Here is a 19,049-nt window from a genome sequence, read left to right on the forward strand (position 1 = left end):
ACTCCTTAAGGGGTCAACTGACCATTTTTGTCATGTTGACTTATTTGTGGATCTTACTTTGCTGAACATTATTGCTGTTTACAGTTTATCTCTATCTACAATTGTATTCAAGATAATACCCACAAACAGTAAAATTTCCTTAAAATTACCAATTTAGGGGCAGCAACCCAACAACGGGTTGTCCGATTCATCTGAAAATTTCAGTGCAGATAGATCTTGACCTGATAAACACTTTTACACCATGTCATATTTGCTCTAAATGCTTTGGTCCTTCAGGCCAGGTGAGCTAAAAAGGGGGAAAAATGTTAAATGGAAGAAAAACTAAGTCCATTTAAAAGTAAAATATGGAATAAATGGATTTATTTTTTTACAAAATTTACTTCTGGATACTATCTCATGATCATAAACAAGCTTCTGTTTAAGTTTGGTACAAACCCAGGATAGTTTAAGTAAGTTATTAACATTTTAAAACTTTGACCACAGAGTGAATGTTATGTTTCCCAGCAGGAAAACTAAGTCCATATATAAGTAAAATACAGAAAAAATGGAATTTTATTTTTACAAAATTTACTTCTGGATACCATCATATGATTATAAACAAGCTTCTGTCTAAGTTTGGTAGAAATCAAGTATAGTCTAAGAAAGTTATTAAAATTTCAAAAACTTTAACCACAGAGTGAATATTTGTGGACACCGCCACCGCTGCCGACAACGCCAACGGAATGTAGGATCCCTATGTGTCGTCTTTTCATTTGAAGTCAAAGGCTGGACAAAAATGGTTCTTGTCGTAGTAAAAATTTACATTTTTGCAGCTTCAACATTTATGCTGTAGAGCACTTTTGATGCATCAAGTGAAAGTTATAATTCTTTTTAACAGCACATACATATTTTCATATAATATCATTACCTTTCCTCTGCCAGCATTGACCATAGTTCCCATGAATGTTATACAAGGGTATTCCTGGATCTCATTATCATTCTCATGTCCATTCTTCATTTCTTTTGTGGTCTTTAAGTTTGGCATACATTCACCTGTAAAGCTGGATTCATCTACCAATAAATTATTGGCCTGCAAAAAATAATGGTAAGATATGGTAGGACCGTAGGAGTGTAGTTTTATATTATTATATATCTCTTAAATACAAAAAAGCACAGTATTTGAGACAGATGACTGTATATAAAGTGGAATTTTATAACTTCATTTTCAGAATTGAAAAATTTTCCTAAAACAATCTAGTAAGGTTTAGACCAAAACAATTAATTTCTCTTGAAAAATGATTAAAAAATACTGTAAAATAATGTTTTCTTATTTAAAATTAGCAACATTTATTTTAGAAGAGATGTGTGCTTGATACCAATGCTTCTGTAACCTAATGACTAAAGCTCATCATTCAATAGATGTATCATTATCTTACCTCAAAAAGACAAAGATCTGCTGCAACCTAATGACTAAAGCTCATCATTCAATAGATGTATCATTATCTTACCTCAAAAAGACAAAGATCTGCTGCAACCTAATGACTAAAGCTCATCATTCAATAGATGTATCATTATCTTACCTCAAAAAGACAAAGATCTGCTGCAACCTAATGACTAAAGCTCATCATTCAATAGATGTATCATTATCTTACCTCAAAAAGACAAAGATCTGCTGCAACCTAATGACTAAAGCTCATCATTCAATAGATGTATCATTATCTTACCTCAAAAAGACAAAGATCTGCTGCAACCTAATGCCTGAAGCTGATCATTCAATAGATGTATCATTATCTTACCTCAAAAAGACAAAGATCTGCTGCAACCTAATGACTAAAGCTCATCATTCAATAGATGTATCATTATCTTACCTCAAAAAGACAAAGATCTGCTGCAACCTAATGACTGAAGCTGATCATTCAATAGATGTATCATTATCTTACCTCAAAAAGACAAAGATCTGCTGCAACCTAATGACTGAAGCTCATCATTCAATAGATGTATCATTATCTTACCTCAAAAAGACAAAGATCTGCTGCAACCTAATGACTGAAGCTGATCATTCAATAGATGTATCATTATCTTACCTCAAAAAGACAAAGATCTGCTGCAACCTAATGACTAAAGCTCATCATTCAATAGATGCATCATTATCTTACCTCAAAAAGACAAAGATCTGCTGCAACCTAATGACTAAAGCTCATCATTCAATAGATGTATCATTATCTTACCTCAAAAAGACAAAGATCTGCTGCAACCTAATGACTGAAGCTGATCATTCAATAGATGTATCATTATCTTACCTCAAAAAGACAAAGATCTGCTGCAACCTAATGACTAAAGCTCATCATTCAATAGATGTATCATTATCTTACCTCAAAAAGACAAAGATCTGCTGCAACCTAATGACTAAAGCTCATCATTCAATAGATGTATCATTATCTTACCTCAAAAAGACAAAGATCTGCTGCAACCTAATGACTGAAGCTGATCATTCAATAGATGTATCATTATCTTACCTCAAAAAGACAAAGATCTGCTGCAACCTAATGACTGAAGCTGATCATTCAATAGATGTATCATTATCTTACCTCAAAAAGACAAAGATCTGCTGCAACCTAATGACTGAAGCTGATCATTCAATAGATGTATCATTATCTTACCTCAAAAAGACAAAGATCTGCTGCAACCTAATGACTAAAGCTCATCATTCAATAGATGTATCATTATCTTACCTCAAAAAGACAAAGATCTGCTGCAACCTAATGACTGAAGCTGATCATTCAATAGATGTATCATTATCTTACCTCAAAAAGACAAAGATCTGCTGCAACCTAATGACTGAAGCTGATCATTCAATAGATGTATCATTATCTTACCTCAAAAAGACAAAGATCTGCTGCAACCTAATGACTGAAGCTGATCATTCAATAGATGTATCATTATCTTACCTCAAAAAGACAAAGATCTGCTGCAACCTAATGACTGAAGCTCATCATTCAATAGATGCATCATTATCTTACCTCAAAAAGACAAAGATCTGCTGCAACCTAATGACTGAAGATGATCATTCAATAGATGTATCATTATCTTACCTCAAAAAGACAAAGATCTGCTGCAACCTAATGACTGAAGCTGATCATTCAATAGATGTATCATTATCTTACCTCAAAAAGACAAAGATCTGCTGCAACCTAATGACTGAAGCTCATCATTCAATAGATGTATCATTATCTTACCTCAAAAAGACAAAGATCTGCTGCAACCTAATGACTAAAGCTCATCATTCAATAGATGTATCATTATCTTACCTCAAAAAGACAAAGATCTGCTGCAACCTAATGACTGAAGCTGATCATTCAATAGATGTATGATCATTCAATAGATGTATCATTATCTTACCTCAAAAAGACAAAGATCTGCTGCAACCTAATGACTGAAGCTGATCATTCAATAGATGTATCATTATCTTACCTCAAAAAGACAAAGATCTGCTGCAACCTAATGACTGAAGCTCATCATTCAATAGATGTATCATTATCTTACCTCAAAAAGACAAAGATCTGCTGCAACCTAATGACTGAAGCTCATCATTCAATAGATGCATCATTATCTTACCTCAAAAAGACAAAGATCTGCTGCAACCTAATGACTGAAGATGATCATTCAATAGATGTATCATTATCTTACCTCAAAAAGACAAAGATCTGCTGCAACCTAATGACTGAAGCTGATCATTCAATAGATGTATCATTATCTTACCTCAAAAAGACAAAGATCTGCTGCAACCTAATGACTGAAGCTCATCATTCAATAGATGCATCATTATCTTACCTCAAAAAGACAAAGATCTGCTGCAACCTAATGACTGAAGCTGATCATTCAATAGATGTATCATTATCTTACCTCAAAAAGACAAAGATCTGCTGCAACCTAATGACTGAAGCTCATCATTCAATAGATGTATCATTATCTTACCTCAAAAAGACGAAGATCTGCCGGAACTCTGTCTCCAACCATTAGATGTACTATATCACCAGGAACTAATTCTCTGGCTAAAAATGTCTCTATCTGACCATTTCTCAAACTGGTAAAGATAAAGAAATAATTAAAGAACCTTAGTGAGCGCACTCATATACCCACATGTCCCAACATTGTCACTGGACAAATAAAATAACTCTTAGAAAAAAAAATTGAATCATAATTTCCTGTCATTATACAGATCTTCATAATATGTCCTTATTATCTAAAAGGTTTCATGAAATCCTGTTGAGTGGTTTGAGAAGAGTTTTGATTACAAACTGTTGCAGTAGTATATTGAGACATTTTGAGTATGATGAGTATGATTATAGTACTGAGACTCATAAATCAACCAATAAAATAACTGGATTCTGAGTTAAGGGCAAAAATTGTGTACCCTTATTAGTAATGAGTAAAGTTTAAGACCCAAAGGCCAGGATTGAAAAAATATTTCAAAATAAAATTAGAATCTTGGAACAGGAAATAAGAATTGTATCATTGTATTCATTTTAAAAGATAGCTAATAAAATATACAATATAAGTTAGTGTTTAAAAAAGCAAATGTTTTCCACTAAAAAAAATTTGAGTGCTCCACAGGAAAATTCCTGCTGTTCCAAATAATACAGACAGAAAAGTTTTGGTCTTAGAAATTGAAAAAAAATACTCAAACTAAGAATTAAAATAGCTGGTGCACATTATAACATGTCATTTAGAAAAATCTGTTGAGTGCTTTTCACGGAATTAGTTACAAAAAGTGATTTCTTCGTGAAGGAGGAAAAAAATTGTGTTTTTGGAAAAAATAGTTTGAAACAATGTGTACATATTTACACTAAGCAAATATTTGAAGAAAAAAATCCAAACAGCATTTTATCTTCTATTAAGTTAAGGTCATTTCCACATGTGACTTACCAATGACACTGAGGTGGAACAAGTTTAGCCAGAGCTTCTAGCGATTTCTCCGATCTGTACTCCTACAAAATTATAAAACAACTTATTTTATTATTTGTAAAAATTCATGAATTTACCAAAGAATGCATTTATTTGGTTGGGTTGTTGTCTCTTTGACACATTCCCCATTTCCATTCTCAATTTTATATAAAGCTTGTACTCCATTGAACATTCAAATGAGGGGTTTTTACCCATGAAATCCCATTAACTGACATCCCATTAACTGATATCCCATTAACTGACATCCCATTAACTGATATCCCATTAACTGACATCCCATTAACTGACATCCCATTATCTGACATTCCATTAACTGACATCCCATTAACTGACATCCCATTAACTGACATCCCATTATCTGACATCACATTAACTGACATCCCATTAACTGACATCCCATTAACTGATATCCCATTAACTGACATCCCATTAACTGACATCCCATTATCTGACATCCCATTAACTGATACTGACCTGAATGGTCACTTATATTTATCATCAGAATTCAAAGTTAAAATACACTAAAATACACATACCTGTACAAAAGCTACTGTCACCACAATTATGATAGCCTACAATGTAAAACAAATGTTTAAGACTTACAAAAAAAGAATACATAAGTTGACTCATTTTTATATACATAAATATATATGTGTCCTGGTAATTGGTAATAAGTTTATTTCTTGCAGGGAAATTTTGAATCTTGTTGACTATGACTTTTTTATTATCCACTGACAAGACATAATGGAAAATATAAACTATTCCTTCTTATGCCTTTAATGTTTTCAATTACTTAGTATCACTTAAAATATATTTACTATGACAATATCGCAATTTATGCAACAAAACATATGTGTTTTTTAGGCTAAAAAATTTGGATAAGAAATAGGATTTGAGTAGCAAAATATTTTATATTACTTATTGTACCAGGTACATGTTTTAAGAAATTAATGGTGTAAATGGGAGCAAAGTATGAAGTGTTTCATTCTTAAAATGTGTGCACAATGAACACTTTCCAGCTTAGTAAAATGACAAAAAGAAGCATTCATTTCTTTTAATTATATTTTAGTGCTAATAAGACTGTGAAAAGTTTTATCAATTTTATTTCTTTTTTTTAAACTGAGGGTGCACTTTTTTGTGGAAGCACAAGCACATGTCATCATGAATCTAACATTTCATTTTGATATGAAGGTTAATTTTTGAATTGATGTGCAATTGTTGTTAGCCAATCAAACTAACAGATTCTTAATAACATACATGTGATGTAATTATGACAACATTAGTAATAAATACCTACCACAGTTATACTAACAGCATCATCAAACTGTTTCATAATGAGGCTAATTAACGCTGAAGCTAGTAACAGCAATATCAATGGATTGTTGAACTGGAAAAAAAAATAAAAATAAACTGTTATCACAGAGATGTCTTGCTTTTTGGAAATTTTGATTATGCAAATGCTGAAATAAAAATAGCAATACATTAACATGTTTCATAAGTGAGGCAAATATTCACAATTGATGAACTATGACTGAAGGTACATGGTTGAACAATCTCCATGGAAACAAGAAGTGCCAATGTTTATACAACTGCATACCAAATACCATTGACTTATCATGAGTCATTCTCCTTAAACAAACCACAACACAAACATTAACTTGTAAACTATGTAAACGTTTCAAAGTCAATGAACCATGATGACGGGAAGGGGCTTTACATGTATAATCTGAGTTCTCCATGGAAATAAGACTTGCAAATACCAATAAATTCCATACCATATATCATTGACATAACATTAGCAGTTCATCTAATCACAAACTAATACATATAAACTAAGCTAATGTTTCAAAGTCAATAGACCATGACTCACAGAGGGGGTGGGGCAAAATATTCTCTGTGAAAATGAATTGTGCAAATGTTTATACAACTGAATACCAATTAACATTGGCCTACCACTAATGGTTCCCCTTGAACTGACCTAACCACGAACTATACCATTCATTTTGTAAACTAAGATAAATTCAAAGTCAATAAACCATGACTAAGGGGGTGGAGCAAATAATCTCCATGGAAATGAGATATGCCAATGCTTATACAACTACATACCAAATATCATTGACCTACCACTAGTGGTTTACCATAAACTGACCTAATCACAAACTAATACATGTAAACTAAAGAAAAGTTTCAAAGTTATTAGACCATGAATGAAGGGGCAGGTCTAAATAATCTCCATGGTAATGAGATTTGCTAATGCTAATTATACAACTGCATACAAAATACCATTGCCCTACCCCTTGTGGTTCACCATAAACAAGACCTTATCACAAACCAATACATTGTTGACGCAGCTGCCACAGCCGCTGGAAACAGCAATTACCTATGTCTCACTTTTTGACTACGTCAAGCAGGACAAAAAATTATACAAAATGAATATTGTCTGTGTTTTGAGAGAGTGTCTGTTTTAACAGAATGGCAATACAACTGATTGTGTTTCTCATTCCAAATACATTTACTGACATTTGTTTATTTATTTCCAGTATATATTGTACAATGCAGTTGTGACATCATTGAACTATGTTTATAATGGATGCTAACTGGGTGTTGGGAAAACTGCAACACTTCAGATTCCAGATAATGTCCTTTAATACATGAAAAATATATTTAACTTGCTTGGTTTGATAATATCCCATGATTTGGTTAAAAAGATTCCTATTAATTTTGAGGTGACTTAGTCAAAGGTCAAGGTCATAGCAGCAATATTTGACTGTCTGAAATTATGACAAAATTGGTTTTTGGATGATATATTTTGAACCCTATGTCATGTATTTTTAATCTTCACAAATCTTATCTGGAAAATGCCCCATTGAAATTAGAAATAACAAAACCCATATTGGTTTTAGTGTTAGTAGGTAAAAGGTCAATTTTGCAATGTCAATAGCATGATAAATTGACTAAAATTTGAAGGGAAAAAAAAATCTTGAGAATTTTTCTTTAAAAAGAGCTATAAACATTACAACACAATGCTATACCTACAGTGCTTCTGTAGTTTTCACATGATAAATTGATATATATCTAGTTCAGTTTTATAGAAGATATTTCTCTTATTTTAGGAATTTGTCCATTAAAAATTCCAAATGGATTTGTGCTGATTTCTGAAATAAATACATTGCATCTCAAAAACAATTGATCATTAATGATCCCTTAAAACACTTGTAGCAGAAATGATCGAATATACATTAAAATGTACTCATCGGAAAACATAAACTGCTGAACATAATGATTGATGACCTAATACATGTATATCTATTTTGTTTATTCAAGCATGAAAAAATAAACATTGAAAAACATCTGTATATTTCTTACACTAAATGTTGACCTCAAAATGTCTATTTGTTTATTGATTGTTGTGTTGCAGCACCATTTTAGTATCCCACATCTCCATTCATTTCTATTTAAAATAAGCAGATGTGGTATTATTGACACTGAAGCATCTATCCACCAGAGTTTAAATGACACAAGACAAAAACATCTATAGATCACATAACGTGTATACCGTATTTTATTTCTATTGTACCTCTCCTAAATATTTTTTCCATAGTGGTTCCTCTTTAGCAATCTCAAACTCATTGTAACCATGATAACTCCTCCTCTGACTAACTTCACTTCCATTCAGGCCAGTATCAACATTTGTCCTTGTTGTCTCAGTGACTTCATTCACTGTCATGTAACCTGCCTTTTCTGATGTTAGAATAGACATCATAGCTTCATTTGGTTATACCTATAACATATAAAAAGGAGGAAAAAATTGAAGACTGATATATTTAATTCTATCTTTGTTTTGATGAGAGCTAAAATCTAAAAATAGAGAATAAAAGGAATAAAGTTTACAAAAGATTTTTTTATCTTAAATAAAACAGGAAAAATACCAACCTTTTAAAGAATAAAACACCATAACTTGGAAATGTAAAATCTAAAATTTATAAAAATCAAAGGGAGCTCATGCCAATAGATATAATTGATAACATACATATTTGAAACATCTATGTATTTACTTTTTGTTGAGGGTATTCAGTTAAGGTTACATGTATTATATTTATTATCATGAAAATATTGGAAGTTATCTAATAAATTGACTCTTTTTTGTATGTGTTTTAGATGATTACAAATTTCTGAAGTAGGAAAAAAGTCAAGTTTGATAATAATGAAGATTTATAATTACAATGTACATAAGAATTGAACACAATCAAATAAACATGTTGTAACACCTGTCTATTTTTGTCATTTACAGTTTATAAATTTATAAATTAATCATTGATTTATATATGCATGTAACATCTCCTTATATCTTTGTAATATGTATAAAACATAGTTTAATACTAGTAAAAAGTATATCTAAAATGTATACCATGCCCAGCATCAAGGAAGTTTACATATTTCACATGACATATTTGACAGAAAGTTTACAAGAAATGATTGTTTTATAAAACAGGTAATTATTAATTGTATTTTTCTATCTGTTTTCAACCATGACTGCAATGACATAGGGAATTCCCTTACATCTATAACTGATAACTCTTCTAAACATTTGTTGTAATGTCGGTCATGTCAGTATATCAGGTAAAAAATACCTGTTTTTTTTTCATTTACTGGTACAGATGAATAATATTGTACATGCTGTAGGTAGAGTTACAATGAAAATCACTTATACATTTATCAAATGCTGTTTACTTAAATAAATAAAAAAAAGTTGTATAATGTTCTTCTTTCATTTCTCTTGACTCATAACTTTGCTCTAAAAAAGACCAAGAATTAATAAATACAGTGCCATGACTGAACTATTAAATCAAGAAAACTGAACTGAGAAATGCAACCATTTTCATGACTTTTCATTTGTATAAGGGCATATCTGTAGAGTAATAAAAGTGACACCATCAAAATTCAAACTTGATATATCTTTTCAGGGATGTAGCAGCAGGTACGATGGTAAATTCCTGTATAATGCAGCTTCCTTGTGTATAACAGGTAATTATTCATAAGAAATAATTATAGTTTTATACTCATTTCGTTAGTTAAACTGCACATCATTCTGATGCTAGTCACCTAGGAAGATGGGAAAATAAATGGACTTCAACAACACCATAAACACATTTATTGACTCTATAATAAATCAGTCGGATAAATGTCAAATTTAACGGTGAAATGCTTGAACATATGCACTTAAACCATCTTCAACTCTTCTGTTTAAAGAGTTTTTGCAAAGAAAATTGAATTTTGAACAAAACATACGAAAAACAGAATGCAGGTATTAGTAATATTCTCTTGTAATTTAAGAATTTTTCAATTGGTGAATTTTCGTTATTTAACAGAATGTGTGAAACTTTAAAATAAATGTATAAATTCTAATACACTTTAATTTGATTTTTTTTTTTTATGAAAAATAAAAAAAACAAATATTCGAAAGTTCTGTGAGGTACTTTATTTGTACAAAAATGTATAATATTTCCACATAATATTGAAGTTTCAACCTCTACAAATTTACAATTTACTGCAAGTATTTAGTGTTCAGTAACTCTAAAACCTGAACACAAGCGTGACGAATATACACTGTGGATATGAACCCAGCAGTCACATATTCAATATGCACCCTTTGCCTGATCCTCAGAAAGAAAATTATATAAGTCAGACCTAGACCACTCTTTTGTTACTGACAGCCCCCCCCCCCCCCCCCCCCCAAAAAAAAACACAAAAAATAAAAAATTATTTAGTCGCTATTAAAGCCAGAAATATCTATTTTTTCTACATGTTCTATTTAATAAAAAAATTGCCTTTATCCACATTCATCATGTTCATGACATTGTTAATCAGTCAAGGGTCTAACTTAAATAAGCTATTAGAGAAAAATAACATGCATGTGTTATTAAAGAAACTTTCATGAGTTGTCTACTCTTTTTTCCTTAACCTGTAATAACATATGTTTGTTATCAGTTAAATATATTTTATCTATAATGGGCATTTGGGAATTCTTAAAACTTTGAACAGTACAAAAAATGTAGTTTAATATATTACCTAGATAACTAATTTTCTAATTCCATTAATACAATTTTGATCAACCATGGTAAATCAATAAGACAAGGCCTTTAAGGGCAAACTAAGCTGTAATAACAAGGCTTAGTTATTACAAGCATGTAACTTAGTATATGAGAGTAAATGAGACACTTGGAATCTTGCGCCATGCCTCATTACAAGCTCTGATCATCATTTCTTACAATGAATTGAAATGCATTGTTATGCATGTCAGAGCAAAGCCTCTAAAGAGATATAGAGAAACTGTAATACATGTAACACCCTTTGGTTATTGCAGAAATATATTTTCTGTAATAACATAGGTGTACTATGCATGATTGGTAAACTATGAGCTTGTATATCTTTGCAAAGATAAGTATACATAAAGAAAATTATAATATCAATAGAACTTGAGAATCAAAGAGCTGATAGCTCTGAGGTGGAAGAAGGTGAATAAAAGGTTACTTGAATTACCATAAAAGCAGCCCCAATAACCCAGCCTGCTTTGTTCCATTATCTTTATGACATATTTTTTTTCTTCAAACAAGAATGTGTCATAAATACATGGATTTCCCATCCTTACAATCATTTTCTATGTTCAATGGACCTGTTTGTTGGTCTTTGTGAAAAAAAGAATAGTACATTGTGCTTTAAATGATTTAATTGAATACAAAAATAACGTATTATGTCAATAAATTAGTGAAAAAAACTACTATTCAGTATTATCTTTATGGTAGTACTGCATCATTGAATTTTGTCAATCAGCCATGCTTTTATCCTTAAGCTGTGCAAGAACCCTCTTTGCAGATGAAAATTCACCTGCAGCAGTGCCATGTTCACGATTTTACTAGATGAAAACATCAAAGTTCAAAATCTAGCATGTTAGAATAATCTTCAGAGGAAACATTTTTGATTGGCTTATATATATAATTATTAATTTGATCATGAGAAACACAGAATTTGATTGGCTGAACACGATTGATTTACCTTGGGAACAAAATAAGGAACAGATGATTTTCACTAAATCGTGTTTTAGAGGTTTTTTTTACAATACCCTTAATTTTAATATTTAAAAAAATGACAGGATGTACATGTATTATAAAACGTCCTTGATAAGAGTGAAGAGAATGAACACAGGGCGAACGTACTATATGGTCAAAAGAACTCAGGACGAACAAACCAAGGGCGAACATATAAACAGGGTGAGTCGACCCGATACCAAATTCACACGTGCACATGCGTACTACAAATATCTACATTAAAAACATCCAGTTATATAACAAGTAAACAAACAACGTTCATGAAAATGAAATGGAATCTAATAATTTACATAAATAAGGCCACAATTAAAAAAATTTGGTTTGCCCAAACCCTATCCAAAGGTTGAGACAGTGGGTAGGTAGGTAGGCATTTCTTTTTTTTTTCAAAAAGAGAAATTGAAGTATCGGGTGTCTATTAGTCTTCATGCCTAACTGATTAAAAAAAAATTCTTCAATTCAGGACAATAAAAGAATTTGAGTAGGCAACCTTTTTCTGGGTAGGTAGAGTTTGGGCAAACAAACCTATTCTTTTTTATGGCATAAAAGGGTACAAATTTAGCTAGATAGTGATTGTTTTTCAATCCTAATTTACAAATTAAATGATTCAGATGCTTAATCATGTGTAACCAGATGCTCCGCAGGGCGCAGCTTTATACGACCGCAGAGGTTGAACCCTGAACGGTTGGGGCAAGTATGGACACAACATTCAAGCTGGATTCAGCTCTAAATTTGGATTGTGATTAAATAGTTGACACAGCATAGGTTTCTGACACAGAATGAATGTGGTCTAATGAACTTAAAATACTTTTTTTTCCTTTGAGCAATTCACTTTGCTGTTGAATATTAATCCACTCAAAAAAATGTTTAAGAAATTTTCTTTTTATTTATGAAATCTGAAATGAGAAAAATTTAACCCCCCCCCCCCCATTTTTTTTTTTCACATCCCCCTTTCCCTTTTTCCAAAACTGATCTCAATTCAAATTTCTAATGGAGTTTGCAACAATAACTACTCATTTAAATACATCATAAAATATTAAAATGTAACAAAAGGTGCTTGTTATCACTGAATGGTAAAGATTGTTTTAATTTCTCAGTTGGTAGTAAAAGTGAATATACATTGTATATTGTATAAAACAATGATTTAAGTTGATTCAACTACTATTCTGGACAAAGAAAGATAACTCCAATCAATTGAACATTTCTTGCTATTGCACAATATTGTGCAATTAGATATTTCTTGCTATTGCACAATACTGTGCAATTGAAAATATTTGCTATTGCACAATACTGTGCAATTGAAGATTTCTTGCTATTGCGCAATACTGTGCAATTGAAAATTTCTTGCTATTGCACAATACTGTGCAATTGAAGATTTCTTGCTATTACTGAATACTGTGCAATTGAAAATTTCTTGCTATTGCACAATACTTAATGTAATAATTTTGGATCCTGATTTGAACCAACTTGAAAACTGGGCCCATAATCAAAAATCTAAGTACATGTTTAGATTCAGCATATCAAAAAGCTCAAGAATTCAATTTTTGTTAAAATCAAACTTAGTTTAATTTTGGACCCTTTGGACTTTAATGTAGACCAATTTGAAAACAGGACTAACAAGTGAAACTGCGAGCTACTGCTCACTGATGATACCCCCGCCGCAAGTGGATAATATTAATAGAGTAAAAATATGCAAGTGTTCGGTAAACAGGAAGTTGTCGAGTGATGAATCTGAAAACGCATCACACGGTATAGCTGACTTATAAAAATCCTGAAACCAAATTTCAGAAATCCTTGTATTGTAGTTCCTGAGAAAAATGTGACGAAAATTTTTAACTTGGTTATCATGTGTAAAATCATACAAGTGTTCGGTAAACAGGAAGTTGTCGAGTGATGAATCTGAAAACACATCACACGGTATAGCTGACTTATAAAAATCCTGAAACCAAATTTCAGAAATCCTTGTATTGTAGTTTCTGAGAAAAATGTGACGAAAATTTTTAACTTGGTTATCATGTGTAAAATCATACAAGTGTTCGGTAAACAGGAAGTTGTCGAGTGATGAATCTGAAAACGCATCACACGGTATAGCTGACTTATATAAATCCTGAAACCAAATTTCAGAAATCCTTGTATTGTAGTTCCTGAGAAAAATGTGACGAAAATTTTCAACTTGGCTATCATGTGTAAAATCATACAAGTGTTCGGTAAACAGGAAGTTGTCGAGTGATGAATCTGAAAACGCATCACACGGTATAGCTGACTTATATAAATCCTGAAACCAAATTTCAGAAATCCTTGTATTGTAGTTCCTGAGAAAAATGTGACGAAAATTTTCAACTTGGCTATCATGTGTAAAATCAGACAAGTGTTCGGTAAACAGGAAGTTGTCGAGTGATGAATCTGAAAACGCATCACACGGTATAGCTGACTTATATAAATCCTGAAACCAAATTTCAGAAATCCTTGTATTGTAGTTCCTGAGAAAAATGTGACGAAGATTTTCAACTTGGCTATCATGTGTAAAATCATACAAGTGTTCGGTAAACAGGAAGTTGTCGAGTGATGAATCTGAAAACGCATCACACGGTATAGCTGACTTATATAAATCCTGAAACCAAATTTCAGAAATCCTTGTATTGTAGTTCCTGAGAAAAATGTGACGAAAATTTTCAACTTGGCTATCATGTGTAAAATCAGACAAGTGTTCGGTAAACAGGAAGTTGTCAAGTGATGAATCTGAAAAGGCATCACACGGTATGGCTGACATATATAAATGTTGATACCAAATTACAGAAAGGGTGGATGTGTAGTTCCTGAGAAAAATGTGACGAAAGTTTCATGGGACGGACTGACTGACGGATGGACTGATGGACGGACTGATGGACGGACAGACAGAGGTAAAACAGTATACCCCCCCTTTTTTAAAGCGGGGGTATAATAAAAATTAAGAATCTACATACACAGTAAAATTTGGCATATCTGACAAAGAACCCCAATTATTCATTTTTTGATGAAATCGAACAAAGTTTAATTTGGACCCGATTTGGACCAACTTGAAAACTGGGCCAATAATAAAAAATCTAAGTACATTTTTAGATTCAGCATATCAAAGAACCCCAAGGATTCAATTTTTGTCAAAATCAAACTAAGTTTAATTTTGGACCCTTTGGACCTTAATGTAGACCAATTTGAAAACGGGACCAAAAATTAAGAATCTACATACACAGTTACAATGTAGATTCGGCATATCAAAGAACCCCAATTATTCAATTTTTGATGAAATCAAACTAAGTTCAATTTTGGACCCTTTGGGCCCCTTATTCCTAAACTGTTGGGACCAAAAACTCCCAATATCAAATTCAACCTTCCTTTAGTGGTCATAAACCCTGTGTTTAAATTTTATAGATTTCTATTTACTTAAACTAAAGTTATGGTGCGAAAACCAAGAATAATGCTTACTTGGGCCCTTTTTTGGCCCCTAATTCCTAAACTGTTCAGACCTTAACTCCCAAAATCAATACCAACCTTCCTTTTGTGGTCATAAACCTTGTGTTTAAATTTCATTGATTTCTATTTACTTAAACTAAAGTTATTGTGCGAAAACCAAGAAATTAGAATAATGCTTATTTGGGCCCTTTTTTGGCCCCTAATTCCTAAACTGTTAGAACCAAAACTCCCAAAATCAATCCCAACCTTCCTTTTGTGGTCATAAACCTTGTGTCAAAATTTCATAGATTTCTATATACTTAAACTTAAGTTATTGTGCGAAAACCAAGAAAATGCTTATTTAGGCCCTTTTTGGCCCCTAATTCCTGAAATGTTGGGATCAAAACTCCCAAAATCAATCCCAACCTTCCTTTTGTGGTCATAAACCTTGTGTTAAAATTTCATAGATTTCTATTCACTTTTACTAAAGTTAGAGTGCGAAAACTAAAAGTATTCGGACGACGACGACGACGCCAATGTGATAGCAATATACGACGAAAAATTAAAATTTTTGCGGTCGTATAAAAATTGGTGTCAAGAATCGGAAGTTGCTATGAAATTGTAATGCACAGAAACAGATGTGGCATTAGCCGCACAGAGGTTCAATGATTTTAAAGTCGGCACCATAGGTCTTCAGAAGACTTGAAGTCTTCTTCCACCAAAAATTTAACAAAATAAAGGTTGTATATTTTCCCTTTGAAACATGTACCATACATATGTTTTTTGATTATTTAGCACACAATAACAACATGTTTGTTATTTTCTCTAATTACTTAGTAATTAGACCCTTGACTGTTAATGTATATTTACTGTTTTGTACATGTTGTATTTTTATGTAATATAAAAACATTACCCTGACATTTACAATATATTTGTGCAGCTGAACTTAACATTTCTACACTAATCATGATGCCTTTAGCAGGGATGGGGTAATTAAAAATGTAATGTGTAATTTAATTAATTACTTTAGTAAAGTAATTGTAATTTAATTAATTACTTTTCAAAAACTGTGTAATGTGTAATTAGTGTAATTGATCATTTTTGCAATGTAATGTGTAATTTAATTAATTACATTGCAATGTAATTGACCCCAAGTCTGCCCTTTAGAAATGATAGTGAATTTGGAATGTTTCTCTCTTGTCAGATCAGCTGAAAATGTTCTAACATAATATTGTTTATTCTGTTCCAAGTTGTTTGAAAATGGTTATGTTATAATAACTTTCAAGTCATTGCTTTAAAAAGGTGATTCAGAGCAGATCTAAGGTCATTTGGAGGCAAAATATAGCTATATACTAAAAGTGTAAATACATGTACGTTTATTCAATGGGACGTATAGACCTATGTACAGTATACAGACAGACAAGCTGAAGGGTAAAACTAATACGCCCCCTCTGCTTTCACAGGTAACTCCTGTCTTATAATAAGTCTTTTTAGGAATGCAATACGATTGTCAATCAAGTGGGTGTTAAGCTAGCTATATAACTAAGTTAAAGCTACCATTGTAATCATCAGGAAATGTATGCACCAAGTCAGAAATTGACAGTTTCAGTTGTTTTCCTAGTCCAAATATTATGACATTTCAGGTTACAGGGGCAAAAGGAAAATGTATTTTGTCAAATCAAAATAATGATGTGAATGTGGATTAGTAATATACAATGTATTTTAAGGGAATGTTTCATTACACTGAGATCTACATGCATAGCAAAATAACTATTTTACTCAAGATGTTGTTGAAATATTCACCTCAGTCGCTCATTATGTTGATCCTGTTATGGAGAAATAGGTCCAACTAGATGCCAAGCAGACAATAAACAATCACTAGTATATATGAAAACAACTGTGAATATTTTTCAAGGGCATTTCTTCATATATACACATAGCTTAATTTTATTCCATACAATATATTTACCTAACCAAGGACGTATAACTAACATACGTCCTTGACCTAACTAACAAACATAATTACTCCCGCTAAACTTTATCCGCTTTGCCTCCTTAATATATACACATGTGTGAATTTAATAATAAATTTAATAATGAATTTAATAATAAATTTAATAATGAATTTAATAATAAATTTAATAATAAATTTAATAATAAATTTAATAATGAATTTAATAATAAATTTAATAATGAATTTAATAAATAAAAATTCACGAAGTTAAAGCTTATTTGACAAAAATAATCAAAATTATACTAAACCATAGCAAACCAGAAAGCTTGGTACAAAAATGTATGGTATAGACTGTACTACAGACACAAACACATCAAATTATATGCGTAAGAGCATGTTTCTCCTCTTTTTCCTTTGAAGTTACCCAGTTTTAACATGTAGATAAATTTCTAAAATGCACATTAAAAAAAAATATATACCGCTCGCTTCACTTGTAGAGCACCCGCCTCAACAAAACTCATTTTCAAGATAAAAAAAACTTCGCTCGCTTGCCCCATATTTTTTGGAGCTTTTGTCCAAAGAACTATTAATCTAATTGGTGTGGCCTTACTTATCAATTTTGTTTTCATATCCTCTGATCTATGATTGATTCACGATGACGGATGTAGAATCGAAAATCAAGTTTGGTTGTCATGGTCGTTGAATAGATTTATCGTCTGAATAAAAAGAAAAAAAGACATATAACGGTATACTATACTAAGATAAAGATAAATCTCAAAATACTCACCTCAAAATTCAGAATTGTATCCCATTCAGTTTCGGCAATTTTACCTAATGACTTATACAGACGGTGCGAAGTGCATATATATATGTCAAACTGTCAACACTTTTTCACCGGAAGTACACGAAGTATTGCGGTGCTGCGGCTTGAAAATGAGCTGGTAGCTTTACTAATGTTTTTGCTTTAAATAAATTGAATTGATATGTCAATGTTATAAATTAATTTAAAAGTGTAGAATGACCACTGAATTATAAATATATGTTGTTTTCAAATGATTATTGTACGAAACAAATATCCCAGTACAAACAATAACTCAAAAATTTTTATACCAATGAATCACAACCAAGAACATCATTAACTTTCTGGAAGACCTAGTTTTTTAAAGTTGCATTGAAGAAACGTTTGTTGATTTTTTTAAGCAGTAACTATTTGAGTTTTTGTTGGGGGGGAGGGGGCATGTTTTTTTTTTTTCTTAAACAAACTTTTTTGCATTAAGCCAAAAATTTTCTTGCTAAATACTGAGTAAATTTACAACACATTAATTCTATTATGAAAATTACTTCATTTAAGTTATCTCCTACATCAACTTCCAAGCAAGGACAGAAGCTCATAAACGCAGGACTTTGGGTTTTGTTTCAGTGTTAAATACAGCCTAAAATATGATAAGACACACGATTTTCTATATCAATAAGAACTGTCTTGCAAATGAATTACAATTACTACTCTCGAAATGCACATTTCATTAAATATCTAGACCGATTGTTACTGCTTTTTTTTCCTTCGAAATTCCAAGATAGAGGAAGACACCGTGTCACCTTAACTACATAGTGAATATTAG

General features: G+C 31.6%; 1 protein-coding gene across 2 annotated transcripts in view; it reads right to left on the reverse strand.

Moving 5' to 3' along the window:
* Positions 1–18,353, reverse strand: part of LOC143080696 (calcium-transporting ATPase type 2C member 1-like) — a 58,093-nt gene extending 39,740 nt beyond the window's left edge. For both annotated transcript variants that reach the window (XM_076256687.1, XM_076256686.1), the window contains exons 1-7: positions 18,218–18,353; positions 8,522–8,725; positions 6,242–6,331; positions 5,481–5,516; positions 4,906–4,967; positions 3,955–4,063; positions 908–1,069 (exon numbers count right to left, since the gene is read on the reverse strand). In XM_076256687.1, the coding sequence (XP_076112802.1) occupies positions 908–1,069; positions 3,955–4,063; positions 4,906–4,967; positions 5,481–5,516; positions 6,242–6,331; positions 8,522–8,707 (645 nt within the window). In that variant the 5' untranslated portion in view covers positions 8,708–8,725; positions 18,218–18,353. The remainder of the gene's footprint in view (positions 1–907; positions 1,070–3,954; positions 4,064–4,905; positions 4,968–5,480; positions 5,517–6,241; positions 6,332–8,521; positions 8,726–18,217) is intronic.
* Between the last annotated feature and the right edge of the window lie 696 nt (positions 18,354–19,049).

The sequence above is a fragment of the Mytilus galloprovincialis genome, chromosome 6 (assembly GCF_965363235.1).
Source record: "Mytilus galloprovincialis chromosome 6, xbMytGall1.hap1.1, whole genome shotgun sequence".
Classification (NCBI taxonomy): domain Eukaryota; kingdom Metazoa; phylum Mollusca; class Bivalvia; order Mytilida; family Mytilidae; genus Mytilus; species Mytilus galloprovincialis.